General features: G+C 39.4%; 1 protein-coding gene across 1 annotated transcript in view; it reads right to left on the bottom strand.

Annotated features, from left to right (window-relative positions):
- Positions 1-310: 310 nt before the first annotated feature.
- flot2b (flotillin 2b) overlaps positions 311-25,536 on the bottom strand; it is a 43,003-nt gene continuing 17,777 nt past the window's right edge. Inside the window, exons 5-11 of the mRNA XM_071357303.1 lie at positions 10,944-11,062; positions 10,337-10,450; positions 9,688-9,807; positions 9,151-9,365; positions 8,629-8,812; positions 3,060-3,209; positions 311-2,750 (exon numbers count right to left, since the gene is read on the bottom strand). Of these exons, the coding sequence (XP_071213404.1) occupies positions 2,712-2,750; positions 3,060-3,209; positions 8,629-8,812; positions 9,151-9,365; positions 9,688-9,807; positions 10,337-10,450; positions 10,944-11,062 (941 nt within the window). The 3' untranslated portion in view covers positions 311-2,711. The remainder of the gene's footprint in view (positions 2,751-3,059; positions 3,210-8,628; positions 8,813-9,150; positions 9,366-9,687; positions 9,808-10,336; positions 10,451-10,943; positions 11,063-25,536) is intronic.

The raw sequence follows: 25,536 nt of genomic DNA, 5'->3' as shown, positions 1-25,536 counted from the left end.
TTTTAGGTGTGCATACTGAATGCCTGACTAATATTCCTTGGTGATCTGACAAGAGATGGAAGTGCTGAGATTCTTAATGCAGGAGGTTTTAAAAACGATTTATGATAAGGATTGATTGAATGAATGACAGGCCTTGGCTCAAGTTAGTCTTGCTAGAATGCAATACTTTACTAACTGGTTTTACATGCCATGAATGTGTCAGCTGGCTTTGATCGTACTGTTCACCCCAGACCATATATCAATACCTATGCTGTACACCCACCCTGTTGTCTATTGAATTATTACATTGCCATTAGAAAAACAGCACAACTATTTGTTGTAATTTTATTAGAATGACAGATGAAGACAAATATAGTAATTTTATATAATGTTACAGATGAATAACATTCACAAATATGTAGGATCACTTGTGTCCTGTTGAGAAAAAACATTTACATTACCACAAAACTGGTGGCATAAGTACATGCACTGTGAATATCTCTACACTATCTCTACATTTGACACAACAGTAAAGTGATGATTTTCACACAAAAATGACAAAAGCATATTTCCAAATGACCTCTGGATCAAACATACAATATCTTTAGTGGTTTGTCTACAAATTGTATGCTTAGCGAGAACAATGCATTTGGACGTGAAGCCACAGTGTAACTCAAAAATCAAAATGACAGCTGCTACACAATTGACACATTTTCACAGTATTAGAAAAATTACATTGGCTGCAATGAGTCAAATCAATGAGGGCAGCAAAAAATAAACATAACAGTTTAACAGTCCTTCATAGTAGTAACTTTCATTTGACTTATTACAAAGAATGTTACAATATGTCTGGGAGGGGGAAAAGGACAGCATTTTTCCAATTGAACATTGTTTGAGCACTGATATTCTTTACAAAAAAAGCACTGAGCAAATTAGAATCTGTCTACTTACATGATAGCTGGACATTTCCCATCTTGGTTTACCATTTCCCATGATCTTGTGTTAAATAGTGCAAGTCACCAAATCAGTGATGATGGCATCCACATATATTAAAAATGAACAAGATCTGCCATTTCCCTATCCTTGTACAAAGAGCTACTCTCCACCTTGTTTAAGATTACAACGTAAATAGTGATACTAAACAAGCAGAAAGTTAGTCTACCTCCACAAAAAAAGCCAATATAATCAGATTGTGATGATCCGTCTTGGAATGAGCTCAACAAACAGAACATAAACATGGAGGTAATGTGGAATGACAATAGTGTAACAGCACATATACCCATTTTCACAATTATATTTAATTAAAAGCAAGATAAATTACTAAATACATTGAATAGCATTGTCTGAACAGCAGTGATATCTTTCTCTGACACAAGTGTATGATATACAAAGTTATCTTTAGCAAAGATTACATTGTGCACAGAACCTGAAGGGCTGTCTTACATGGCTTAACATTGACTTATATTACTGTATAAAACTGCTACCCCCCCCCCCCCCAAAAAAAATAAGTGTCTGTCAATGTTATAGTCAAGTCACACTAATCAAATGAAACATGAAATTAAGAAATCAACAGAATGAACAAAATCACTTCTTAAACATATCCCAGTTCAAACTTTTTTTTTTTTTTTTTTTTACTCGTGTATAATAAAAAATGATATGGTGCAATGACTAGTATTTGGCTATGAGTAACGCCATTTTACTTCTTCTTGGACTCAAAAACCCTTCAATATTTCACATACTGAACCTTCTCCATGTCGGAGTTCTCTCAATAAATTACCCTGGATCATAGCATCCCACAAAGTTCATAATCTCTCCCTCAAACTTGAAGTCAATTCAGTACTTCAACTTACTTTGAGCCAATTCAGAAAGATGCATCGTAGCCAAAGAAATAAAGGTCTGGCAATCAGGTTTCTGTGATTAGTAAAAAAGGCCATTATTGTTGCTATAAATTAAAGTGTGTTAGGAATAATGTACTACACGTATTGTTTACAACATACAACTAAACGAAAACACATGATTGCTTATTGAGTGGGAAGAATTCCCAGTTACTCAGAGCTTTGACTAAGTAGAAGCCTAAATAAATTTGAGGATAGTAAGCAGTGAGCACCTTATTTTATGTAGCACTTCATACAACTTATCACCTGATTGCGAAAACCCATAACTCATCATAAAGGATACAAATTAAATCAGTTAAATGAAAAGTTATATACATTAGAGTACAGTAACTTCCATAACCTATACAATAATCACGTGATAGCAAGAATGGATAATGACTCAGTAATCATGAAGTGTATAATTGGCAAGGTGAGTACACCTTTGGAAGAAAATCACTGAGGTTGCTCTTCTTAACAGCTAACTGTTCACTGAAATTACATGGTAAGGTAGAGACTAGAGAGGTATATGAGTTAAACAAAAAAAGGCTCAGTTCATGCTAAATGATAACAATGCATCCCATGTGATCTACTTATTGTAAAAGGCTTCCATGATTGAAAAAGTAGTGAACTCAAAGATACATAGAGTATATAAAGGAGCAGCAGTACATGCAGATATTCTGGTCCTGTAGAAATTAAGGCACCAGAGGTTAAAAAAAATCCACTTCATAAAAAAAATAAATATATATATATATATATATATATATATATATATATATATATATAATCATTTCAAGTGTATTGAAGGCAGTCTATGGGAGTGCATAAAACAGATTTCGGAGTAGAAGAGAGAGATTGTTTTCAGGCCTGAGCATAGGTCATCTTCTGCAGTAGTGGGATCTGTTGAATAGAAAACAAAAACTATTCAATTTAGGCTAGAAAAAGATATCGTATTCTAAGGTTTAATTTCAATATTTCTGAAAAATTACATGTAGGCTGGAAAATCCAACAGCACCAATAGGATCCTATGCAACATATTAGCTAATTCATAGAATTAGAATTACTAGAACAGACATTAACACTCTATTCAAGTCAACGTTCCATGATAGGTGGACCATCTGGCAGCAATAATGAGTGTAATTCTATTTCTATAGACACACTAATATATGTTTATTCTACAATTTTTACCATAGACCACACCCTAATTACCTTTGATAGGTCAATTCCAGTGAGGGCGTTGACGGACACTGGAAGTTCAGCCAGGAGGCGATTCACTTCCCCAGTCACACGGTTGCCCTCCCCGCTCAGGATGACTATCTCATTGGTCCTGGCCAGCGGTGCCGCCACCTTGGCTGCAATCTAGGAAGACACGGGCACATTGAGATTTTTTTTTTATTGTGTTCACATCACAAGACACGTTTAAGGTATATGATGCCATATTACATCAAACTGATGTAAACCGCCGGTTGAACAAATCACTTGTGAGTCACTTTAAAATGGTGTAATCTGCCACTTGTACTACCACCTCTAACACTGGCTGACAAAGCTACTGTAGATAACTACTGGTTGGTTATGACTGATACTACTGTACTTTGTCCAGTCATAAAGAAACAAACGAATAAAAGTCAAACACTGGCTTGTCATTATTACAGTGACGAGATTAACTGTTTATTACTGCTGTATTAGTATCAAATGTGACTAGGTTTATCTGGGGGCATGCTAATGAGTGTGTCTACCAATGTTGTGTTCAAGACCACCTAAAGCGAGACTGATTCAAGACCAAGACCGGAGCAAATCGAGTCAGAGTCAAGACCGAGACCGGGAGAGGGACAAGGGGTCCGAGACCGAGTCAAGACTGAGACCAGAAAAATGTCCAATTCAAAACCATGATTTTAATTTTGTCAAATCACCACCATAATAAGAGTTAAAAATATCCAGTATTTCTGTGTTCATATTTCAGAAAATATGGATTCTTTAGACATTCAGAATAGTGAAAAAATGCATGTTGATGGAAAATATAGCGACTCTACAAATTATTACAAACCCAAACACAGTGGGGAACAATGAGCCTTCTACGCCTTCAGAGAAGGGCTAAGGATTTATAACATAATGATTATAATACAATAATGATAATTATATTACTATCTTCAATGATGTTCTGATTGAATCTCTTCAGTTTTTGTTGGAAAGGGTTAACACTGAAGGGAAAAAAAGATCCAATCAGGATTTAACTTCGCTGATCTCTAGGGAGCTAAATCTAGCTAGCTAAAAATCAGCCATTGGATAGGCCATCATAAGCTAAATAAAGGTGTCTGGGATTCAACTGTATTAGGACAACATTTTGGAGTGACAGTGGAATCAACCAATAACATTTTGACTTGGAAACTTCTGCCTTGCAGGCCAACTGGTCACTGCTCATTAGTGAGCAGTAGTTTTCCCACGGTCTAGCGAGATGAAGTTTGATTTGAACAAAAGCTATTTGTCACATGCGCAGAATACAACAGGTGTAGACCTTACTGTGAAACGCTTACTTACAAGCCCTTAACCAACAGTGCAGTTCAAGAAAGAGTTAAGAAAATATTTACCAAATAAACAAAAGTAAAAAAATAATAAACAAAGTTACAATAACGAGGTTATATACAGGGGGTACCGGTACCAAGTTAATGTGTGGGGGTACAGGTTAGTCAAGGTAATTTGTACATGTACACTACAGTTCAAAAGTTTGGGGTCACTTAGAAATGTCCGTTTTTGAAAAGAAAGCAATTTTTTTGTCCATTAAAATAACATCAAATTGATCAGATATGGCGGCAGGTAGCCTAGTGGTTAGAGCGTTGGGCCAGTAACCAAAAAGTGTTATGGACAGATTAATCTGAGTTTGAGGTGTTCAGATCACAAAGAAGAACATTCGTGAGACGCAGAAAAGATGCTGGAGGAGCGCTTGACGCTATCTGCCAAGCACGGTGGAGACAATGTGATGTTCTGGGGGTGCTTTGGTGGTGGTAAAGTGGGAGATTTGCAAAGGGTAAAAGGGATCTTGAAGAAGGAAGGCTATCACTACATTTTGCAACGCCATGCCATACCCTGTGGACAGCGCTTAAATGGAGCCAATTTCCTCCTACAACAGGATAATGACCCAAAACAGAGCTCCAAACTATGCAATAACTATTTAGGGAAGAAGCAGTCCGGGTGGCCATTTGATTAATTGTTGATTATTGCAGTCTATGGCTTGGGGGTAGAAGCTGTTAAGGAGCCTTTTGGTCTTACACTTGGTGCTCCGGTACTGCTTACCGTGCGGTAGCAGAGAGAACAGTCTATGACTTGGGTGACTGGAGACTTTGACAACAATTTTTGGGTCTTTCCTCTGATACCACCTAGTATATAGGTCCTGGATGGCAGGAAGCTTGGCCCCGCTTTGAGTACACGTCCTGGTATTTCGTCTGGTCCCGCGGCTTTGTGAATGTTGACCTTTTTAAAGCGAGTCACTGGTACTCCCTGCTTTAGTTTTTGCTTGTAAGCTGGAATCAGGAGGATAGAATTATGGTCAAATTCGCCAAATTGAGGGAGAGCTTTGTATGAGTGTGTGGAGTAAAGGTGGTGTAGAGTTTTTTTCCCCTCTGGTTGCATATTAGACATTGCACATGCTGGTAAAAATGAGGTAAAACAGATTTAAGTTTGCCTGCATTAAGGTTACCGGCCACTAGGAGCGCCGTTTCTGGATAAGCATTTTCTTGTTTGCTTATGGCCTTATACAGCTCGTTGAGTGCGGTCTTAGTGCCAGCATCGGTTTGTGGTGGTAAATAGACGGCAACGAATAATACAGATGAGAACTCTCTTGGTAGATAGTGTGGTCTACAGCTTATCATAAGGTACTCTACCTCAGGTGAGCAATACCTTGAGACTTTTTAAATATTAGACATCGCACACCAGTTGTTTTTGACAAATAGACACACACCCCCGCCCCTAGTCTTACCAAGCGTAGCTTCTCTGTCCTGCCGATGCATGGAAAATCCCGCCAGCTTTATCCATGTCGTCGTTCAGCCACAACTCAGTGAAACATAAGATATTACAGTTTTAATGTCCTGTTGGTAGGATAATCTTGATCGTAGATCCATTTTGTTTTTCAATGATTGCACGTTGGCCAATAAAACAGATGGCAACTCACTCGCCTATGAATTCTCAGAAGGCAGCCCGATCTCCACCCCCTTTTTCTCCGTCTTTTCTTCACGCAAATGACGGGGATTTGTGCCCGTTCCCGAGAAATCAGTATATCTTTGCGTCGGACTCGTTCAAATCTTTATCCAGTTCGAGGTGAGTAATCGCTGTTCTGATGTCCAGAAGTTATTTTCGGTCATAAGAGACGGTAGCAGCAACACTATGTAGACAATACGTTGTTTTTTTTAAGTTACAAAAAACGAACAAAATAGCACGGTTGGTTAGGAGCACGTAAAACAGCAGCCACCCCCTCCGGCGCCATTTCAAAAGTCGGCTAGTTTGCAGCGGCTGCAGCAGGTGTTATCAAAAAGGATGTTGCTAATTTGTTAGCTTCTCCCTTTTCAATAATAGAAGAAGAAGTTCTTCAAGAACTTCAAGAAGAAGTTACGTTTCAAATCATCATCATCTGGTGATTCGAACTGTGTTTTTTTATTGCAGCGCACTTGCGGTTAGCCATCCCTTTGAAAATAACATGTGTGAAACCGTGTTGCATTTAAAGTGGAACTGAAAGCATTTTAGCAACATGAAATCTTATGAAAATTTGTTCATATACACCCCCAGAAAGAATTAAACTTTTTTTTAATTTTTATGACAAGCGACCACTTAGATATGATCATTTTCACGTTTTCATGAATTCTTAGAATGTTTGGGAATTACGTATACTAAGGCAGTTGTGAAAATTCTATAGTATTATAGAGTGGGAAAGAGGACTTGCGTTTGGACTATTAATAGACACTGCAGTAGATAAAACTGAATAAAAACATCTGTCTTGTCCAGAACCGGAGTCTACACAGACCAGTGCGCTATAGCCAATCAGAGCTACTGTAGGCCTTCATACAAACAAGCCATCACAAGGGCCTGTCTTCATTCACTTTGAACTGGACTGTGTGTTTACAGGCAGTTGCAACAGCGCGACTTTAGATCATTAGAAAGCATTCACCAAAAGCCAAAAGCCAAAATACATCTGAATGGATTTCTGCAAATACGTAAACACCACAGGAGTCCTCTTACATCTGGGAACTGTACAGTCCTATTGAGTGTTCTTGACTAACTATTACTTTTTTTACCTACTTTTACTGACATATCAGTAAAATATCAGTCATATCAGTTGTTCTGTGCTCTGGCACACTCAGACCAGAGTGCTCTGAAATCGGAGTAAACAACCAGAGTGAATTTGCCAAATCAAGAGATATACTAACTGGATAACAGTCGTTCAAGTTTTTGCTAGCTAACCAAATGACATCTGCATCTCTAGCTGTGTATAGCCACTGAAAAATTATGAGGGGAAAAAGTCAGTCACTCCCACTCCAATGGCATAACATCCTCCTAGCCGCTAGCTAGCTAACATTAGGCTCTGTGCTTTTAGCTTGCTACATAAATAGATATGCTAGCCTATTAGCCACATTATGACTGACTTTTGATCATTGCCCTTGCTAGTTTGATTGTATTGACATTCCTAGCCTTAGTTACATTTGTCCGAATGGAGGCAGCAAACAATGTACCAGGCCAGCTGTGATTTACAACCAGATAACAATATTTTTTGTACTAACAAGACATGTATTGGTGAATTATATTAATCATGCATTGAACTGCATCCATCTATTTTGCCAACAATGCCTTAGTGTACGTCATGGGAAGTTGAGTCAAATATAGCATTTTTAAAACCTCGTATGTAGTTGGTTTTGTAGCATAAAACTGAGAATTTGATATTTTGGACTAATATCATGATTGTCTGTTTATATCTGCAAAGTAGTTAAAACACTCAGTTCCACTTTAAACTTTATGTCACTGGTTACTTTGTGTGCTAAATGTGAAATGTATTATGCAATGGGAAGTAATAGTTACACATTTCGATTGGGAAATACTTAATGGCATTGTTTTTGTATTCTTATGATTGGGACCTGCTGGCTTATGTCTGAGTTTATGAACTGCTTATCCTTTAACATCATGCTGTGTGTGACTGCTGTCTTTCCATCGGCCCTATGCAGTGGTGTAGTAGTGCCTGGAGAAGTGGGTATACTCTAATTTTGCCAAAAGAGTTCCCAAACGGCCCGCCCAGTGAAGGAAAGGCACGCTATGTGAAAAATCCTGTGTTTTTTTTATGAGTTTTGCTATAGATTTTTCAGAATTTCACTCTCAAAATCACACCTTTTTTTTTTAAATAGAAAAAAAGACAGTCCACAACAATGCTTAAACCACATCAAGCTTATTGGGTGGGCCTGTCAGGGCCTGGCTCCCCAGTGGGTGGGCCTCTGTCCACCCAGGCCCATCCATGTTTATGATGCAAACAGACACTCACTGTCCGAGACCGAGTCAAGACCGATCTGACACCAAGACAAGACAGAGATACTCAATATATGGTTTTGAGACTGATCTTGAGTACTACAACACTGGTGTCTACAGTAAATCTACATATTACTACCTCAATATGAATACATCTGTATGAAGGTCTCGTCAAGGCAGTAGTGATTTAATCTGATTAAATCGAAACAATTCAAACACACGTGTAGATACACTGCATTTAAAAACAATATGACTTATGTGACTTAATTCCATAGTGTGTTACCTTGGGAAGGGCCTCCAGGACCAGAGCAGTCTTGGCTGCCTCTCCATACTGCTGGTAGGCCTCAGCCTTCAGCCTCATCTTCTCAGCCTCAGCCTTCCCTATAGCCTCTATGGAGCAGGCCTCTGCCTCGCCTATCCTCCGGATCTTCTCTGCCTCCGCCTGGGCCGTCAGAACCTTCTTCATCCTGAAAAACACAACACACTCGTATCAGAACAAATTGGAAACAAGATTGATTTCCGAAACAAACAATTTGTATGTAATTCATATGCTATTATTGTGTAATTACCATTTAACCTGATCACTTAGTAAATACGGGGACATTTTTGCACTGTTAAATGAAGTGCTACCAATGTGTTGAAGCATTCCAGACTGATGAGAAAATGTTTTTGCGATAGAAGACAATGCACAAAAGTTGAGTGGAATCCCTAGTGAAGGACATAGTTTGTATGTTACAGCTAGGTAAACGTATAATGGGAAATAGACTGTGGATATGTTCTGATATAATATAAAAGGTGTTCCTACTTCTGTCCCTCAGCCAGCTGCTGCATCTTGTATGCCTCTGCCTCGGCAGGCCTCTTCACCATGGCGATGAGCTCCATCTCTGTGCGGACAATCTCCTTCTCCTCAATGGTGATCTGCTTCTTCCTCTGAACCACCTCAATCTCTATCTCCTCCCGCCTGATCTTCTGCTGTTCTTTAGCTGCCTGCAGCTCATAGGCCAGCTGAGCTTCCGCTTTCTGGAGACACAGGGACAGAGAGTTACATGACCATGACGTCCATGTTGAAGCACATAGACAGAGAGACGGCCGTCTATGTTGAAAGAGGAGTTTTAATGTTAAGGTTGACTGGATGGAGCATTTGGCTGCTTAGGGCTATATTCAATGTTCATTCCAGGCTCTCTGATCACGTAAGATGTCGCATTTACTAAATTACTAACGCCTAATGATAATTTAGACTGGGATGGACCAACATCATAGAATAATTTAGTAGACTGGAATTTCTACCACACTGTACTTATTTAACTGGCATTCAAGAGTGGAGCATGGAGTTCATGCAGACCTTGGTGTTGACTTCTTGGTTGAAAGCAGCCTTCTGCAGTTCAAGTTCTCGTTTGGAGTCGGCCATCTTGGTGTCGGCCAGGAACTTGACATCCATCATCTCCTTCTTGCACTCCGCTTCCTGGCGAGAGAGTGAGAGAGAATAATATACATGAGAGAGAGGGTGAGAGGAAAAGGGGAAATTAATAAAATGAGCTTACAAACCTCTCAAATTAAAAGAATGTATATTAATACAGACAAACAGGCCCCAGCCTGTCACAACTTCTGCCGAAGTTGGTCCCTCTCCTTGTTCGAGCGGTGTTCGGCGGTCGACGTCACCGACCTTCTAGCCATCACTGATCATTTTTCATTGGTTTTGTCTTGTCTTCCATCACACCTGGTTTCAATCCCATCAATTACATGTTGTGTATTTAACCCTGATTGTTTGTTGTTTTGTTTGTGCAAGTCATGTTCTGGTGTGCGGCGGGTTTTGTACCCTTTTTATATTATTTTTGTATATATTGGTTTTATATATTGGTTTTCAGTGTTTTTTAGCATTTATTAAACTGCTCCGTTTAAACCAAGTTCACTCTCCTGCGCCTGACTTCCCTGCCACCAGCACGCACTCATTACACTGCCCTCTGGAATTAATCAAGTTCATTGAATCTTACTCTTATCCCAGCATCCCTTTCTGCCTCTGCCACACCGATGTCTGCATCCCTCTGAACTGCTGCTGTCTGAGTTTTCCCCAGGGAGCTCAGGTAGTCCAGTTTATCATAGACATCCTACAACACACACACACACACACACACACACACACACACACACACACACACACACACACACACACACAGATTACAACACACAACCTGAGACACTTGAGGGAACAAAAACGTCAATAAAATGTCCAACAACATGTGATAACATCTAATTGATTGTAGCCCTTGCAGTGAGGAGCTGATAATTAAAAGTGGATCTCACTGATGGGGACTGTGACAGTCTAGGCTAATTCACAGCTATTAGAACTACTACCAGTCCACAATTAATCATAATCAACAACGGTGAAGACTAGTTAATTGGAGTCGCCTCCCAGTCAACATCATCCATTAAATTCCATAGGAAAACAAGCACCAATACACATGGAATGCAAAATAATTAAAATTTTAAAAAGTCACACGATAAACACAGCAAAGGCAAAAAAATAACATTTGAAATATAAAAAAGGTGTGTTTAACTGCCTTTATCCTCCACTCTTCATGGCACCCCCAACAGACTCACCTTGATAGTGAAGCTGAGGATCTCGATGCCCATCCTGCCCACGTCGGGAGCTGCCACCTCCCTCACCAGCTGGGCAAACTTGTCCCTGTCCTGGTAGATTTGCTCCACTGTCAGTGTGCCTGTGGAGAGGGGAGAGCAGCAGAGCCCGTCAGTGTCTCTACAACACTGAATATAGACCCACTTCACTAACTGACTACTTTATTAAAGCTATCCCACATGGTAGTCAAATAATCACTGAAATTCATGGGTATTTACAAAGACAAAATGCATTGTTAAAAGCACAGATCTATAAAGTCATCATCATCATATAGTAAAACATGATAAAAATCTCATAATACAGAACATATAATGTTTACTTTTCAATAGTGCAGTCTATATATTCTTGGATTTCATGTTTTAGAAGTTACCAGTGGTGGAAAAAGTACCCAACTGCCATACTTGAGTAAAAGTAAAGATACCTTAATCGAAAATGACTCAGTAAAAGTCACCCAGTAAAATTCTATTTGAGTAAAAGTCTAAGTATTTGGTTTAAAATATACTTAAATATCAAAAGTAAAAGTATAAATAATTTAAAATTCCTTAAATTAAGCAAACCGGATGGCACCATTTTTTTTTTTTTCATTTACAGAAAGCCAAGGGCACACTCCAACATTCAGACATCATTTACTAGTGATGGGCATTCCGGCTCTTTTCAGTGAGCCGGCTCGTTCGGCTCGGCTCAGCTCACCAAAAAGAGCTGGCTCTTTTGGCTCCCAAATGGCTCTTTAAAAAAATATATGTTTTGTATTTTTTCAAGTCAAACAGTTTGAGATACTATGACTATGATTGGTGTTAAAACAAGTCTAATTAAATGAAATCATACTCTACCTTAACCACAATGTATTTAAAAATGCATTGGTTTGTTATGGAAAATAATGCTATTAAACATTTGCATTTAAAGTATACATTTTTAATGTATATAAACAAAGTGCATATAATTCTAACCATTCAAAATGAACACAATCTGAATAGTATAATAGAAAATTCCACCATATCAAAGAAAAATAAATAACAATTTGCAAAACTGCAGCATCCCACAAATTTAAAATGTAAAAAATAAGGATGCTATTACACATGTGCTTTTGAGATAACTTTTTTAATGTATATAAACAAAGTGCATATAAATGTAACAAACAGGTGCATTGACAATGGCCAGATGATGGCATCCTTTGACTCAAGAAACCGCTTCAACATATAAAATGTTGAATTCCACCATGTAGTGCAGTCTTGTTTAGGCCTCAACTCAGGCCTCCCCATCTGGAATTGTGTAGACTTTAGTTTTTCAGAACCTACTGTGCTTCTGTGGAAATAGTCCGCAGTTGCTTTCACTTTGTCCACAGTGGGCTTCATCACCTTCAGAGCATCTCTTACAATCAGGTTGATTGTGTGGGCAAGACATGGATGATGGGTCCATTTTAACGGCTTTGGTTATGTTAGCTGCATTGTCGCTTACAAAACAGACCACTTTTCCATCTACTTGCCATTCTCTGGCCACTCTCAACAGTTCCTCTGCCAAGTTCTCTGAGGTGTGTCTGTCGCTGAACTCAAAGCAGTCCAGAAGACAAAAAATATTCAATGAAGTGCAAGTAAACGACATGTAAGAAGTGGTTACCCTTGACGTCCAGCAGTCAGTGCAGTAGCTTTTTGGACTCTTTCCTGCACTGAAGCCTGTGTGCTCTCGTACAGTTGTGGAATAAGTGATTTTGAACAAGTTGTCCTGCTTGGAATTGTGTACATTGGATTTAGACTACTGCTATAATTTCTAAAACCTCTGTCCTCCACCATCGAAAATGGCTGGAAATCAGGTGCACAGTTCGCATATGCCGGTGTAGGTTGTGCGTAGAACCGGCTTTATGAGATTTTGTTTTGGCAAATTCTACACTGTGCTCTAAAATTGTCTACATTATTAAAATGTATCTAAATGCTACTGTGCTTCCGACTCATTTTCCAGCTGTTGTTTTCTCTCCTCAACTGCTAAGTATGTGACTGAGTGAGTTGGTTTCGCCCTCCCTCACGCATCTTTGGTTCATTGGTTGACACTGCGTGTCTGATTGACAGGAACAACAGGTGAGGCTGTTAGTCGGACCAGACAGTCAGAACGAATGTGTGCGCTTGAGCATTTAGGCCTATATTATTTTTTCGTTCTTTGAATTACTTAATTCTATTCATTTAAATCTTTTGATTATTCATATCTTAATTTTTTATATATTTTTATAAATAGATTCGGCTCTTCTGATATGCGTGCCGGCTCCCAATTAGACTATTTTCCTGTACTGCTAAGCATTCAAAATGTAACGAATGTAATGTACTTTTGGGTGTCAAGGAAAATGGAGTAAAAAGTGAAATATTTTCTTAAGGAATGTAGTGAAGTAAAAGTACAGATACCCCCCAAAAAATTACTTAAGTAGTACTTTAAAGTATTTTTACTTAAGTACTTTACCCTTTCACACATTCAGGCTCTCATTACATTTACATTTGGAAAAATTATTTGAATTTGGACAGGCTATATTTAGTACAAAGCTTGAACAGACTCTTTGAAAAGCTACCTATCAGCAATTTGTTGTTGAAAAACTACCCATTAGCAAAAACCATGTGTGTGTTGTTAAGTTCGTGTTTTAAGTATCCCTATATCTCTGTTATTACGGTGCTATCACTCTGTTATTAGTGTGCCTACGCAGGAGTCTCATTGTTGATTAACCTAGCCTGAGTGCAATGGCAACCATGTATTGTGCTATTTTTTGTGTTAACATTGGTAGCAGAGGATGGCTAATAACGACAACGTGCCACCTCGCGTTGTAATATCCGTTGAGGTCGTATGAAAGTTGGAAAAATGAACTAGGAATCTGGACACGGGTTACTAATCTGGACAAGAAAAAGCAAGCACTTGCGGTGGTATTATCGCTCAAAGGAAGAGCGAGAGATACAGCATTGGAAATATCCGTTGAGGATTTGAAGGATGACGGTATGGGAACTTACAGTGGGGAGAACAAGTATTTGATACACTGCCGATTTTGCAGGTTTTCCTACTTACAAAGCATGTAGAGGTCTGTAATTTTTTATCATAGGTACACTTCAACTGTGAGAGACGGAATCTAAAACAAAAATCCAGACCATCACATTGTATGATTTTTAAGTAATTCATTTGCATTTTATTGCATGACATAAGTATTTGATCACCTACCAACCAGTAAGAATTCCGGCTCTCACAGACCTGTTAGTTTTTCTTTAAGAAGCCCTCCTGTTCTCCACTCATTACCTGTATTAACTGCACCTGTTTGAACTCGTTACCTGTATAAAAGACACATGTCCACACACTCAATCAAACAGACTCCAACCTCTCCACAATGGCCAAGACCAGAGAGCTGTGTAAGGACATCAGGGATAAAATTGTAGACCTGCACAAGGCTGGGATGGGCTACAGGACAATAGGCAAGCAGCTTGGTGAGAAGGAAACAACTGTTGGCGCAATTATTAGAAAATGGAAGAAGTTCAAGATGACGGTCAATCACCCTCGGTCTGGGGCTCCATACAAGATCTCACCTCGTGGGGCATCAATGATCATGAGGAAGGTGAGGGATCAGCCCAGAACTACACGGCAGGACCTGGTCAATGACCTGAAGAGAGCTGGGACCGCAGTCTCAAAGAAAACCTTTAGTAACACACTACGCCGTCATGGATTAAAATCCTGCAGCGCACGCAAGGTCCCCCTGCTCAAGCCAGCGCATGTCCAGGCCCGTCTGAAGTTTGCCAATGACCATCTGGATGATCCAGAGGAGGAATGGGAGAAGGTCATGTGGTCTGATGAGACAAAAATAGAGCTTTTTGGTCTAAACTCCACTCGCCGTGTTTGGAGGAAGAAGAAGGATGAGTACAACCCCAAGAACACCATCCCAACCGTGAAGCATGGAGGTGGAAACATCATTCTTTGGGGATGCTTTTCTGCAAAGGGGACAGGACGACTGCACCGTATTGAGGGGAGGATGGATGGGGCCATGTATAGCGAGATCTTGGCCAACAACCTCCTTCCCTCAGTAAGAGCATTGAAGATGGGTCGTGGCTGGGTCTTCCAGCATGACAACGACCCGAAACACACAGCCAGGGCAACTAAGGAGTGGCTCCGTAAGAAGCATCAAGGTCCTGGAGTGGCCTAGCCAGTCTCCAGACCTGAACCCAATAGAACATTCTTTGGAGGGAGCTGAAAGTCCGTATTGCCCAGCGACAGCCCCGAAACCTGAAGGATCTGGAGAAGGTCTGTATGTGGGCCAAAATCCCTGCTGCAGTGTGTGCAAACCTGGTCAAGAACTACAGGACACGTATGATCTCTGTAATTGCAAACAAAGGTTTCTGTACCAAATATTAAGTACTGCTTTTCTGATGTATCAAATACTTATGTCATGCAATAAAATGCAAATTAATTACTTAAAAATCATACAATGTGATTTTCTGGATTTTTGTTTTAGATTCCGTCTCTCACAGTTGAAGTGTACCTATGATAAAAATTACAGACCTCTACATGCTTTGTAAGTAGGAAAACCTGCAAAATCGGGCAGTGTATCAAATACTTGTTCTCCCCACTGTATATTAGAGCACTGGATTCTGTGTTTATTAAAGAAGATGCCTACGAGGCATATTCAAACTTTGACAGTGTTACTAGAGACATTTCGGTTGCAATGACGGATTACATAATTGATTTCGAACAGAGTTTTATTTTTTATTAACAACAAATCAATACAGGAAGTACATGTGGGAACACAAGTATATATAAATAATATACAAAGGACAATTGGGCTAGGGGGTACAATATCACATCCCAAACGGACTTTAAGGGACATACATAAAATAATAATTGTAACAGCTTTTTTTGTTAGTAGAGTATTTAATTGTCTTAAAATACAGTTCAATTTATTTTTGTAAGGTAAGAAAATGTGTTGTGTTTGTAAATTTACATTTGTGAATATGAAATTTGGCCAAAAGAATAATGAAATTAATTACATAAAAATGTTTCAGCTTATTTCTATCGTAGGTAAAGAATCCAAGCAGTACATCTCTCCACAATAGTGTAAAATCTTCATAAATGTGTTCAATTATAAATCTACTGATGTCTTGCCACAGTTTTCTTACATGAATACAATGCCAAAAAAGATGCAACACTGTTACTGGGTGGTCATTACAAAAGGAGCAATTTGAGTTTATGTTTTCCTTAAACTTCTTCATATAGTGGTTGGCAGGATAATATTTATGAATAATTTTAAAGGAAACTTCCTTAATTTTGTTAAGTAGGTATGTGTGTGGCAACATCCAAACTTTTTCCCAACAGATATTATCAATAAATTAATTCCAATAAGGCATGACATAAGGTATAGATATAACATCCTGCTGAAACAAGGTTCGTATCGCTCTGTTGTTGAATGGATCAAAAGGGAAACAAATCTTTCCTACTGATGAGTCAACAGGGTCAACGGAAGGTAGGCTCTGAGGGTCAGGTCTTGACATGCTCCTGAATAATAAAGCAACACCTGAGGGAATGGCACCTAAAACAATTGCAAAATCTTTAGGTGTTACAGGGACCTTGTAAAGTGATAAGAATTCCTTATAACTGAGTAAAAGACCCTCTGCATTCACCAATAGGATATTATTTCGGAACCAATATTCTAAAATCAAATAAATATTTTTATACAATATATCCCGATTATTCCATATATAATATCTGTGTGGAGAAATATTATGCTTATAAATTAAGGACCATGACAAGAAAACCTGCGGATGAAAAGCAGAACGTTTCACTGGAACTTTGTCAATATTATAATTGCAAACCAACATGAAGTTAAGGCCACCAAAAGTAGAAAAAACATGATGAGGAATAAAATTCCACATAAAAGTGGGTCTTCTTAGGAATTGTTTTATCCAATTGATCTTAAAAGTATTATTTAAGGTAGTAAAGTCCAGAAAATTCAGCCCATCATTCTCATAAGTGTTCATTACAACAGTTTTCCTAATGTAATGGGTATGGTTTCTCCACAGAAAGTTGAAAATCATCTGGTCTATCGCCTTGCTTATTTTACTGTCAAGATATAAAGATAGAGCGCCATATGTTATTCTAGACATATCTTCAGCCTTGGTTATTAGAACTTCCCTTTAAAGATAAGTCCCTCTGTAGCCATTGATTTAGCTTCTTCTGGTTTTTTTTAATAAGAAGGTTAAAATCTAATAAGCCTCTACACTTCTGATCCTTTGTAATGGTTATGCCTAAATATGTAAGTTCTTCTTTTACTGGAATACCATAATATGAAGGTGTCACACAATCTTTGACAGCCATGAGTTCACATTTATTAATGTTAAGATATAGACCAGACGCTTTGAAAAAGGATCGTATCACATTGATCGATATGGGGATTTGGTTAGCATCTTTCAGAAAAAGTGTAGTATTGTCAGCCAGCTTGCTTATAATCATTTCTTTACCAGCTATGGAAATACCTTGTACAGGACTATTATTTAAAGAATTTGTAAGAAGTTGGGTGATTAATAAAAACAGGTACGGAGAAATAGGACAACCTTGCCTAATTCCTCTCTTTAACTCAAATCTAGGTGAGGCGCAAAATATTTCAATTTGATAGAGCTGTTACCATTTGTATAGAGTCATAATAGCCTTAAAGACAAAATAGCCAAAGCCAAGTCTCTCAAGGGAGTGGAAGAGGAACTGATGCTCTACTGCTTGATAAAAATCAAAAAATAATACGACGCTATCCTCGGTTATTAGGTCTGAGTAGTCAAGTATGTCTAATACTAGTCTGAAATTGTTAGAAATATGTCTGTTCCTCATAAAGCCAGACTGTGTTTCATCAATGATTGCATCCAGGACTTCTTTAATTCTTTTTGCAAGTAGTAAGGCTAATATCTTATAGTCATTATTAAGAAGACAAATTGGACGCCAGTTATCGATGAGCAGCACTTATTTTTTAGGCTTAGGTATGTGTTATTAACCCCTGTCTCATTGTAGGAGGGAGAACATTGTTTTTAATACTCTCTAAGACGACTTCAAATAGGAAGGGAGCTACTTGTTCAGAAAATAATTTGTAAAATTCTGATGTAATTCCATCAACACCTGGTGATTTATTGTTCTTTAGATGTTTGATAGACTCTATAATCTCTTCAACTTTGATGGGTTCATCACACTGTTTAGATTCTATGTCACTGATAGAGTGAACATTATTCAGTGAGTCAAATAAAACATATCTGTGGATTCCTGACAGTACGTAGAGCTACACAATTTTCTGTGAAAATTGCTACAGTATTTAGCGATTAATTTTTGTTTAACTTATGGATAGTGTTATTTGTAGAGTGAAATTTCTCAAGTCTAAAGAAATAGGATGAATTCTGTTCTCCCTCAATCCATTTTTTCCTAGATCTAATAAAGACTCCTTCTGCTTTTAATCTATATACACTGCTCAAAAAAATAAAGGGAACACTAAAATAACACATCCTAGATCTGAATGAATGAAATATTCTTAGTAAATACTTTTTTCTTTACATAGTTGAATGTGCTGACAACAAAATCACACAAAAATGATCAATGGAAATCAAATTTATCAACCCATGGAGGTCTGGATTTGGAGTCACACTCAAAATTAAAGTGGAAAACCACACTACAGGCTGATCCAACTTTGATGTAATGTCCTTAAAACAAGTCAAAATGAGGCTCAGTAGTGTGTGTGGCCTCCACGTGCCTGTATGACCTCCCTACAACGCCTGGGCATGCTCCTGATGAGGTGGCGGATGGTCTCCTGAGGGATCTCCTCCCAGACCTGGAAAGCATCCAGGTCTAAAGCATCCGCCAACTCCTGGACAGTCTGTGGTGCAACGTGGCGTTGGTGGATGGAGCGAGACATGATGTCCCAGATGTGCCCATAGCTTTAATGCCTTCCTCTTGCAGGAACTGCTGACACACTCCAGCCACATGAGGTCTAGCATTGTCTTGCATTAGGAGGAACCCAGGGCCAACCGCACCAGCATATGGTCTCACAAGGGGTCTGAGGATCTCATCTCGGTACCTAATGGCAGTCAGGCTACCTCTGGCGAGCACATGGATGGCTGTGCGGCCCCCCAAAGAAATGCCACCCCACACCATGACTGACCCACCGCCAAACCGGTCATGTTGGAGGATGTTGCAGGCAGCAGAACGTTCTCCACGGCGTCTCCAGACTCTGTCACGTCTGTCACATGCTCAGTGTGAACCTGCTTTCATCTGTGAAGAGCACAGGGCGCCAGTGTCGAATTTGCCAATCTTGGTGTTCTCTGGCAAATGCCAAACGTCCTGCACGGTGTTGGGCTGTAAGCACAACCCCCACTTGTGGACGTCGGGCCCTCATGGAGTCTGTTTCTGACCGTTTGAGCAGACACATGCACATTTGTGGCCTGCTGGAGGTCATTTTGCAGGGCTCTGGCAGTGCTCCTCCTGCTCCTCCTTGCACAAAGGCGGAGGTAGCGGTCCTGCTGCTGGGTTGTGCCCTCCTACGGCCTCCTTCACGTCTCCTGATGTACTTGCCTGTCTCCTGGTAGCGCCTCCATGCTCTGGACAAACCTTCTTGCCACAGCTCGCATTGATGTGCCATCCTGGATGAGCTGCACTACCTGAGCCACTTGTGTGGGTTGTAGACTCCGTCTCATGCTAACACTAGAGTGAAAGCACCGCCAGCATTCAAAAGTGACCAAAACATCAGCCAGGAAGCATATGAACTGAGAAGTGGTCTGTGGTCACCACCTGCAGAACCACTCCTTTATTGGGGGTGTCTTGCTAATTGCCTATAATTTCCACCTGTTGTCTATTCCATTTGGACAACAGCATTTTAAATTTATTGTCAATCAGTGTTGCTTCCTAAGTGGACAGTTTGATTTCACAGAAGTGTGATTGACTTGGAGTTACATTGTGTTGTTTAAGTGTTCCCTTTATTTTTTTGAGCAGTGTATTTTAAGTGCATATGAAAACTGATCATAAAACAATTTAATAAAAAATGTTTTACATATACATGTTCCTAAGACCTTTTTCACTTGGAAATAAGTATTAATAACTAAATAGAACAATAACTGTGTAAAGTCAGAGCAGACCTGTACGCCCTTTAAAACAGTATCTTAGTTACTGTATCCATAAAAAATAAATACAACTTTCAGTCTTCGTAAGTTTGTAAACAAAATAGGCCTTCTGGTCATACAAGAACAAACTAATATATTGAAGTACCTGAGTATTCCAAAAAATAGTCACCTGATGCTTGTTAGGTAAAGTTAAACAATACAAGGAAAATGAGAATACCTTGGTCAAAACCATCAATCTGTTCCTTCTGGTGAGATTTTAGGGAGGAATATGGATTTCTGAACCGTTGATGAAGCCTCGTCCTCCGACGAAGTAAGCAGCATTTCCCTCATTTCGTGCTTTCTTGATCGTTGGCCACAATTTGTTCCTTCTTTCTATGTCCTCCGGGCTGAGTTTTTCGGCAAAAAGCATACCATGGTTCTGAAGGAAGGCATTCTTCCTAGCAGCTTTCCAGACAGCATCCCTGTAGAATCTGGCAGTGAAGAGGATGATACCCCTTGGTCTTGAATCGTTTTGCTGTTGTTTCTTGCCGAGGCGATGGACAACGTCGATGGTATCACCAACTTTATTCTTCCCTGCAGGCATAACTTCTTGGCAGATGCGGATGGCCTCTCCTCGCACATCCTCATTCTCCACCTCAGAGTCTCAGGTTCCATCTTCTTGTGTATTGTTCCAGATCAGTGAGACATCTATGCTGCCCTCCCAAGCAGAGGCAGTAACTGCTCATAGAATGGAAGTTTTTTTTAAATTGTCCAGCCAAATGAATTATAGGGTGATTATTGGAGATGTAATGATCTGTTGCATTACTATGAGTAAATGTTTTATTAATGTTGACCCTGACCTCTGACCCTTAAACGGCAGTTACTGCCTTCTTCCGTGACACGATACGTTATAAATTGCAGGGTAATACCAAAGCAAAGAGCAGTATCTGCCATTTTCATTTGTTAGTTTACTATACTTGTACTTCTACACTGTCAGTAATTACACTGCTCTTGTATTAATTTATACTATTAATACAAGAGCAGTGTAATTACTGACAGTGTAACAGAGTTGAAACGGCATCATTTGTGTGTCTTCCACTAAGATACCCGTTGCATTTACATAGAGATGTAGGTTCTGCATGAGTCACATTACATACTGTGTTTGACAAGTAGCCTATGTCTTGTTATAAGAATAAATGTGAAAAGCAGCACTGCAATTGTTTGAATTACATGAAATGATTACCTGTCTTTAAATATATAATGATGGAACATGCTAGAAGTATGATGTAGGGTAATACAAATTATTTAAAAAAGGACCATGAGTTTGCTAATAAAAAATAAATGTATTTTTTCAAATGACACTTGAATGAATAAATAACAGCTTTAAGAAGACATTGTAAACATATTTACATGTTCATATTCATAAGAGGACCCAAATGACATTTAGCTTCAATTGATAAAATGCTGAATAGTTAAATTAAACATTACCTAAAAATGAAATGTAAGTAAAACTTCTTCAGTGCTCTTCCATATCACTCATCCTCAGCAATGCTGTTCACAGCCAATGCATTCCAGAACTGCCTTCGATTTGCAGGCATCAGAGGACACAGCTTGGTGATTATGTCCATCTTCTTGGACATAATGACTTTCTTCATGATGAAGTCAAGCTCTGAAGTCCTTTTCTTCATGGGAGACTTTGTAGAAGAGGCTCCTGGACCCACGCCTCAACTGGATCTCAGACATCTCTGCCAGCTTTGGTGCTGCTGCCTTCTTCAGCTTAACGATGGAATTACCAGCTTTCCATGCCAGGATGTTTTCCTTTTTCATTTCGACCACCTCCACCTTGCCTGCATTGGAAGTAGCGACCACATAGAGGAAGTCCCCAAAGTCGTACACAACACCTTCAGGTCGAGCTTTCATTTCCTGTTCCACGCCATGTTGGAAACTGTCTGCACTCATGAAGGTGGTCCTGGCTCGAAGAACTTGAGGGTGATGTCCTCCATCAAAGTTGAGTCAGCATTGACAACACTCACCAGTGATGATAGGAGGCACCAGTTTTTGTTTTGAGAAGTACAGTTATCCACCGCATGCTTGACATCTCTCCCTCTCCAGTGCTGTTACGTAAGATGACAATCTCCTCTGCCTTCCGACCATCTGTTCCTTCATGCCATACCACTGAGATTGTTTTATTCTTCCTTTGAGACTTCTTTCCAATGGTGGCGAATGTAGTGGCTGATTTGGGGATGGAAGGGCTCAATGTGCTGCAGGAATGGATTCATGTTCAATTTGCTCGCTGAAGCTTTCTTTCCCCTCTGATCCTTTGGTGGAATCAGTTTGGTGGTGATTGACTTGCCCATCATCATGACAATCAGCCTGTCATTTTTGGGGTGGTAGCCCAATGTTGCCAGAAAAAAAACACTTTGCACACCTGTTGTGCAGAACCGCTCTGGTTTGGAAGATGGTACAGAAACGACCTGCTGCGTCGACTGTCAGCACCAACAGTGATATTTTTCTTAGATGGATCTTCCACATGGTGGTACAGCAATGTCCTCTTCTCCTTATACTTCATCTCCCCAATACTTTTCCCATATTTCCTTTCGCCTACCCTCTGAAATATTCTGAGTACATTGCCAATTGCATTTGGGACCACATGGCTTACCCATTGGTGGAATCTTGGATTTCTTGTTTGATAGGCTGAAAGTGGATGATAATCTTCATCATCTGCAATTGATGTCTCATCTGATAGACTGATGTCGAAGGAGTCATAGACCACCCACTGGTTCTCTATTTCTTCAAATAGTGTTGACACTGACTTCAGTTAAAGGGGGTAGATCAGGAATCTTTGTTGGAATGTGGCCCTCAAACTCAACTGAAATAAATAGAGCAAATAATCAGGGACATGCATCCAAATGATTCTATTCTGTCATGATAATTAATACTGACATTTTGTGGTGTGCAAACATTTGATCATAATCCTTTTCAGTTATTCTATAATATAGGATAGAATCAATGTTGATTTTATCTTGTGTAAACATAATTTTCACTGTCATAACTCCCAAAAAGGCTCTTAAATTTATTTTGATTTACAAATACAAAAAAATTGCATGGATGGACATTGACAGGAATAAAACCTAGTATTGACGTGGTTATACTGTCCTAATGCACCCTTACGTGGCAACTTTGATCCGTATAGATACTTATTATCTAGACAAGAGGGATTGGTGGAAGTCATGCAAAACTGTTTTTTCTGCATTCATGTAATGATGGCACTGAAGCAGACGCATTGAGCACACATTTGGCATATCAAAGCTTGTTGTACTAATTACATATGCCACCAACAAAGGTGATGGATACAATTTGGGATTTTAACTTTCCTGACCGGTACAGTCACGCAATACTGGAATATAAAAGAAAACCAGAAACGAGTGTGCATGGCTTTTGACAATTCAGTATGGGGTGCACGTCCAACTGACTGTCAGCTGGCTAGAGATCGTGTGTGTGGTGTAACGTTACGGATTCAAATAACCCATGGAATGTCACAATACAACTAGGGATTATATTAATTCTAGGTATAATAGATTGAAGCTAGTATAAACTGATCGTCTCTTATGGGAACATGTAGCACAAATCGATTGCTTCATGCTAATGCTAGCTAGGTTGGTTTTGACGTTTTGGTAGGGTCGTGTCAGTTTTAGCTAGGTGGCTGTCACTGGCTAGAAATAGTGTATATGGTGTACTGATTCAAAGAAACCATCAGATGAAATTTCAGAATATAATTCATTATACGGCTAATAGATTTAAGTTAGTATCAATTGCAGATCTCCTCTTATGAGAACAGGTAGCATTGTTAATCTATGCTCGCTAGCTAGTTTAGCTTGCTAGCTAGCTAATTAATTTTGATCTCAGATCTATTTAGCTAGCTAGTTCTTACCAGTGTCTGGATGTCGGTGTTTCAGAGCAAGTTCAACCATCATTTCCCCCCGGGAATGCTGTGCCATGGTGTTGTATCCCTAGATTAGCAATGTATGTGTTTGTAGCTGTCAGTCAGTGTCATACAGGTTCGATTGCATAACTATCAGAATATAATGATATGATACCAAGGTAAAACGCAGTAACTGCAGCCAAGGGCAGGTTGAAACCAAGCTAAAAGGCAGTAAGTTCAGTTACTGCCATTTACCTTGGTTTCACAGTAACTTTTTGCAGTTACTGCTAATACGACCCCCATTTTCTCCAAAACACAAAACAAAAGAGGCAGGATACTTGTCCACATGATTAAGCATGCATTTAATGTAACAAAAATGACATTAACTCATTTGACCAAATGAGCAGTTACTGCCTTTTTGCTTGGGAGGGCAGTATTGTATACATTGTTATTCTTTTCCACACTTTTTTCAACTTTTGCCACTCATTTTCACCACATGCAAACTCCAGTCATTTTCAAGCCTTCGATCCTACCATTTTCTCAATGGCGTCAGACCTGGAGTTGATGAGTAAGGAGAGGGTAGCCACGATGTCAGAGTCTTGTTTTTTTTTGGAGGGTGGAGGTTTGCACGGAGTAACAGGTAAAGAGGGGAATTTGTCATCTTCAACAGCATTCGAAAGCATGATAGTATCCATAGGGCAAGCGTAGTTATGGCAGTTGTCTATAAGCACGTTTCTCTCTTGTTGATTAGCAATAGAACAGTTAGCTTTTCTTTTTTTTGTCACGATTTCACATGGACATGCTGAAATAAATTATCAAATTCTTATTCCAGTCACAGGAAAGTTCTTATATCTTGAACAAATAAAAACAGTAATAGTAATGACTGTAAACTTGTTTTTTCACAATCTTTCTGAACATTGGTGCGGAGTTCGGTAAAAAAAAGCGTCTGTTCAAGCCGCCATCTTGGCCTCCCCCCTCCGGGAGATGGTTCTCCCAGATGCAGTGTTAGTTTTCAAGTTGCTAGATGCTGCCTGTCTGGATGGTAGGGAGAAACAGTTGGCTTTGACTGCTTGTACTGTGCTGACTTTTGCGTCAATGAAGTCGGCGCTAAAAATAATTTTGGGTGGAAAGACGTCTGTGGCGCCAATAACAGACGGAATGCAAGTGAGTGAAGCAGCATATTACACTGGTCAGCAGAGAAAAGGCACCAAAAAGTCACGTTCTCAAGACAACCTGACGAGGGCACCATTGCTCGGCACAAATCCACTGGACAGATGGAAGGAGATCCAAATGTGCTATTTGTCAAAGCACTTACCATTGGGTTAATGACTGTCATAAAGATTAACAAGTTAAACAGAGGAAAAAGTAAACAGAGCAGTGTAACATTACACTGTTTTCAAACCAATCTGCTTCTGATACTGAGATCTTTATAGTTGAATCCATAGGATCTGCTGTGATTGATACTGCATGTACACGCACAGTGTGTGGTGCAAAATGGCTTGATAGCTATGTCAGTGAACTAAATATAAAAGTACACAATATGATTGACACACCAAGCAACAGAGC

The sequence above is a fragment of the Salvelinus alpinus genome, chromosome 21, assembly GCF_045679555.1.
Source record: "Salvelinus alpinus chromosome 21, SLU_Salpinus.1, whole genome shotgun sequence".
Classification (NCBI taxonomy): Eukaryota; Metazoa; Chordata; class Actinopteri; order Salmoniformes; family Salmonidae; genus Salvelinus; species Salvelinus alpinus.
The sequence above is the reverse complement of the archived record's forward strand: the minus strand, read 5'-3'. Positions and strand labels throughout refer to the sequence as shown.